This window comes from Passer domesticus, chromosome 9 (assembly GCF_036417665.1).
Source record: "Passer domesticus isolate bPasDom1 chromosome 9, bPasDom1.hap1, whole genome shotgun sequence".
Classification (NCBI taxonomy): domain Eukaryota; kingdom Metazoa; phylum Chordata; class Aves; order Passeriformes; family Passeridae; genus Passer; species Passer domesticus.
In genome coordinates this window covers 29,140,561-29,143,874 of record NC_087482.1, presented here as the reverse complement: position 1 = coordinate 29,143,874, position 3,314 = coordinate 29,140,561, and the positions used below count along the sequence as shown (strand labels likewise).

The 3,314-nt window shown below is 62.0% G+C and overlaps 1 protein-coding gene across 1 annotated transcript; it reads right to left on the bottom strand.

The window, feature by feature from the left end:
• Window positions 1-287: 287 nt before the first annotated feature.
• LOC135308364 (PHD finger protein 7-like) lies at window positions 288-2,075 on the bottom strand. The gene is made up of 7 exons (XM_064433304.1): window positions 1,983-2,075; window positions 1,743-1,905; window positions 1,550-1,656; window positions 1,221-1,334; window positions 955-1,073; window positions 469-801; window positions 288-334 (listed from the first exon to the last, which is right to left on the bottom strand). Exons 1-7 carry the CDS (start codon window positions 2,069-2,071, stop codon window positions 288-290), a joined length of 972 nt encoding a protein of 323 aa, XP_064289374.1. The 5' UTR covers window positions 2,072-2,075.
• Window positions 2,076-3,314: the final 1,239 nt, after the last annotated feature.

Sequence of the window (3,314 nt, the reverse complement as noted above, 5' to 3'; positions counted from 1 at the left end):
TGCTGCTGCTGTCACGCCGACAACTGGACCGGACACGTTGACTCTGGGCCCGACCCTGCTTCCGGGAGCGGCGGCGTCTGGGAGATGTCCGTGGAGCCATCTCCCTTAGCCCGGATCTCTCAGCTCTCGCTCCTATCCTGCTGCTGCTGCTGTCACGCCTGGACCGGACACGTGGACTCTGGGCCCGACCCTGCTGCCGGCAGCGGCTGTGTCTGGGGGATGTCTGTGGAAGAGTCACCTTTTGCCTGGGTCTCTCACCCCTCAGCCGTGTCCTGCTGCTGCTGCTGTCACGCCGACTCCTGGACCGGACACGTGGACTCTGAGCTCCCACTTGCTGCCGGGAGCGGCTGTGTGTGGAGGATGTCTGTGGAGGTGTCGCCCTTTGCCGCGGCCTCTCAGCCCTTGATGTTGTCCTGCTGCTCCTGTCACAGCGACTCCTCGATCGGACGGGCTGATTTGGGTCCTGACCTTGCGGGCCAGAGCTGTTTCGCCTGCGGTCAGGCCCAGCACGTCTGGAATGGAGCCTGTCCTCAGGGTCCGGGGAGCTGCTGTATGTTGGCCTTGATCTGCTGGGGCTGCTGGTGTCCAGCAAGGAAGATGGCAGTGACTGCTGTGATGCTGGCTGTTGCTGGCTGTTTTGGCTGCTGGTCTCTGGAGATGGAGACGGGGAAGCCAGCCCCGATGGCACCGGCGTGCCGGAGCTGGGCCTGATGTCCTGGGATTCTGAGGAGCCATGAGCAGATTCCTGTCCTGACTGTCTGGCCAGGCTGGGGCCACTGAGCTCTGGCTCATCCCTGGAGGCTGTAAGGGCAAGCAGGAATGTCAAAGGCCCCCCAGGCCCAAGGCAGGCCAGGCCAGAGCAGTACCCCTATGCCTTCAGGAGCACATGGGCTCTGCCAAGGCCAGCCTGGGCACTGCCCCCAGCCCAGGGACACCGGGGGCTTTGACTCATACACGTTCCAAGACCAGCACAGCTGTCACACTCCCATATGTATGTCTTTTTTCTCAGGCCAGAGCAGCGCCTGTGGGTGCCCTCAGCAGCACAGGAGGAGCACAGGAGCAATTGCCAGGGCCTGGGGAGGCAAAGAGGCTTATGGCACTGAGGACAAAGTGTCCCAGCATGTGGTTGTCTGGCTAAGCTCTTGCAAGTTCTTGCCTCTTTGAGCCCTTGCCGAGATATGGTTTCCCTGCAGAGCCCCGGGTGCAGCTTCCCAACTTACCCCTCATGCTCTGCCTCCTCCCTGCCTCCAGGGTAAAGGCATTCCCTGGCATTGCACATGCTGTGCCTCTCTCCTAGATAAGCAAAGGCATCGTTGTCCTCCCATGTTGGCTGTCTGATGCAGAAAGGAAAACCTGATGAGTTTCTGCTGCCCTCTCCTCATGGAGGTCCAGGGTGTCCCTGCTTTTCCTCCAGCGCTTTTCCAAGTTGTGTGTGAAGCTGAAGCCCAGAGTCATGGGACAGGGCAGGGCCAGGACTGCTGGGGCACGGCCTGGCACAACACAGCATTTGCAGCCTCCTGTCTTGTGAGCCAGGCAGAAGGACACCAACCTGAAGGGGACTCTGATCCCCATGAAGAACATTTCAACAGCGAATTCCCCGCTGTCTCTGCAGAGGGGGCACTGGAAGAATAAAGCACCAGCGCGCATGGCCTGTCCCTGCAGGGCAAACACATGCAGTGTGAGCCAGGCCCTGGTGCTGCTGAGCACCTGCTGTGCCCCAGGACTGAGGGGAGGGATCCGACCTGGATGCAGTCCCTGTGGAACCAGGCTCTTTTACACGTTGGGCACACCATGGTTTCAAAGGTCTTTCTATCCTCCACAGGCTCCATGCAGATGAGGCAATCGGTGCCCGGCTCTGGAGTCGCCTGCACCTCCTGCTCTGGACGGTGCTCGGGGCAGTAGGAGCTGGGGGAAAAATAGATGAGCACAGTGAGAAGTGCTGGATCCCTGGCCAGTGGTGGCCAGAAGCGGAGAGGAGGTACCTGTATGGAGTGATGTACTGATTGACGCAGCCACCCTCCTTGGCGCAGGGCAGGTGGAACCATCTCTCGCAGTCCTCCTTGCAGCACATGATGGTTGCCCCGCTCTGGCCACAGACGCAGCAGCGCTGGAAAGAGCCAAGCAGCCCCATCAGCAGCAGCCTCGGGGCCTCCCCTGGCAGCCCCGCGGCTCCGGGCAGGGCGCAGGATGCGGCCACTGCTGGGTCCCAGCCCACAGAGCCGCCTGGGGGAGGAGGGAGGAGGCTCCTGTGCCAGAGCCTCTGTGCCAGAGCTGCTGGGAGCCAGACTTTGTCCCAGTACCGGCTGTTGGGCCGGCCTTGCTTTGCTGCAGCCTGGGCTAAGCTATGGCAAACCTCGCCTGGCACAAATCTCCCTGCTCTTGTCAGGCTCTCACCTTCTGTGCCGCCCGCCACACTGCAATTTGGATATCTCGAGGCAGAAAGCCCATGAGTCCAACAGGATGGTCCTCTTGGCGAAAAAGCAGAGTGGCGAAAAACTGCAGCAAAGGGGAGGAGCTGATGAGGAGAGAGTGGCAGGAACTGCCCATTGCAGTGGTGGAGGGAGCACCCGCAGCCACGCACCAGGCAAAAGACGTGGGCACAGAGCCTGCACTTCTCCACTTTGTCACCACAGGCGTCCGGGTCAGCCTCCACACGGCGACACAGCATGCATGCTGCAGGGGACAGAGCCAGTGGCAGCTGGCATGAGCACCTCTGCGGGGCTCTTAGCCTGCAGCAGCATCGGCCCCAAGGGCTGCTCTGTCCCTGCCTGCCTGCCTGCCTGCCTGAGGGGCAGGGCTGGAGGCCTTGCAGAGCAGGGGCCATTGCGGGCACGGCTGTCCCAGGAGCTGCCCCCTGGCCCAGCTGGGACCCACACAGGGAGGAGGGAGGCTTCCAGCCCCGGCATGGCTGAGCAGCTCCTGCCTCCCCCTGCCTCTGCTCCGGGCCCCACACTGCCTGCCACAGGAGTCCCTGGGCCAGGCTGTGCTAGGCCTGCTTTGCCCTCACCTGGCTCCCTGTCACCAGGGCCTTCCTGCTTCCTGTCAGACATGGCACGTGTCAGGTGTCAGTCGCTGTCCAGGAGTGCCAAGGTCTGCTCTAGCTTTTGGTCCTCTCTGTCTGCTGGAGAAAGCAGAGTGTGTGGGGAGTTGGCAGAACAGGCCCAGAGCCACGAGGGCACTACTCCCTGCTCAGCCCTGCGTGAGCCCTCCTCCTGTCCGCCTTCTCCTCCTGACAATCACGTCAAGGAACACCGCAGTTCTCCTCTGGATGTTCCTCATCTGATTCTGGGAAGGGAGAGGCAGGTGAGCCTGCA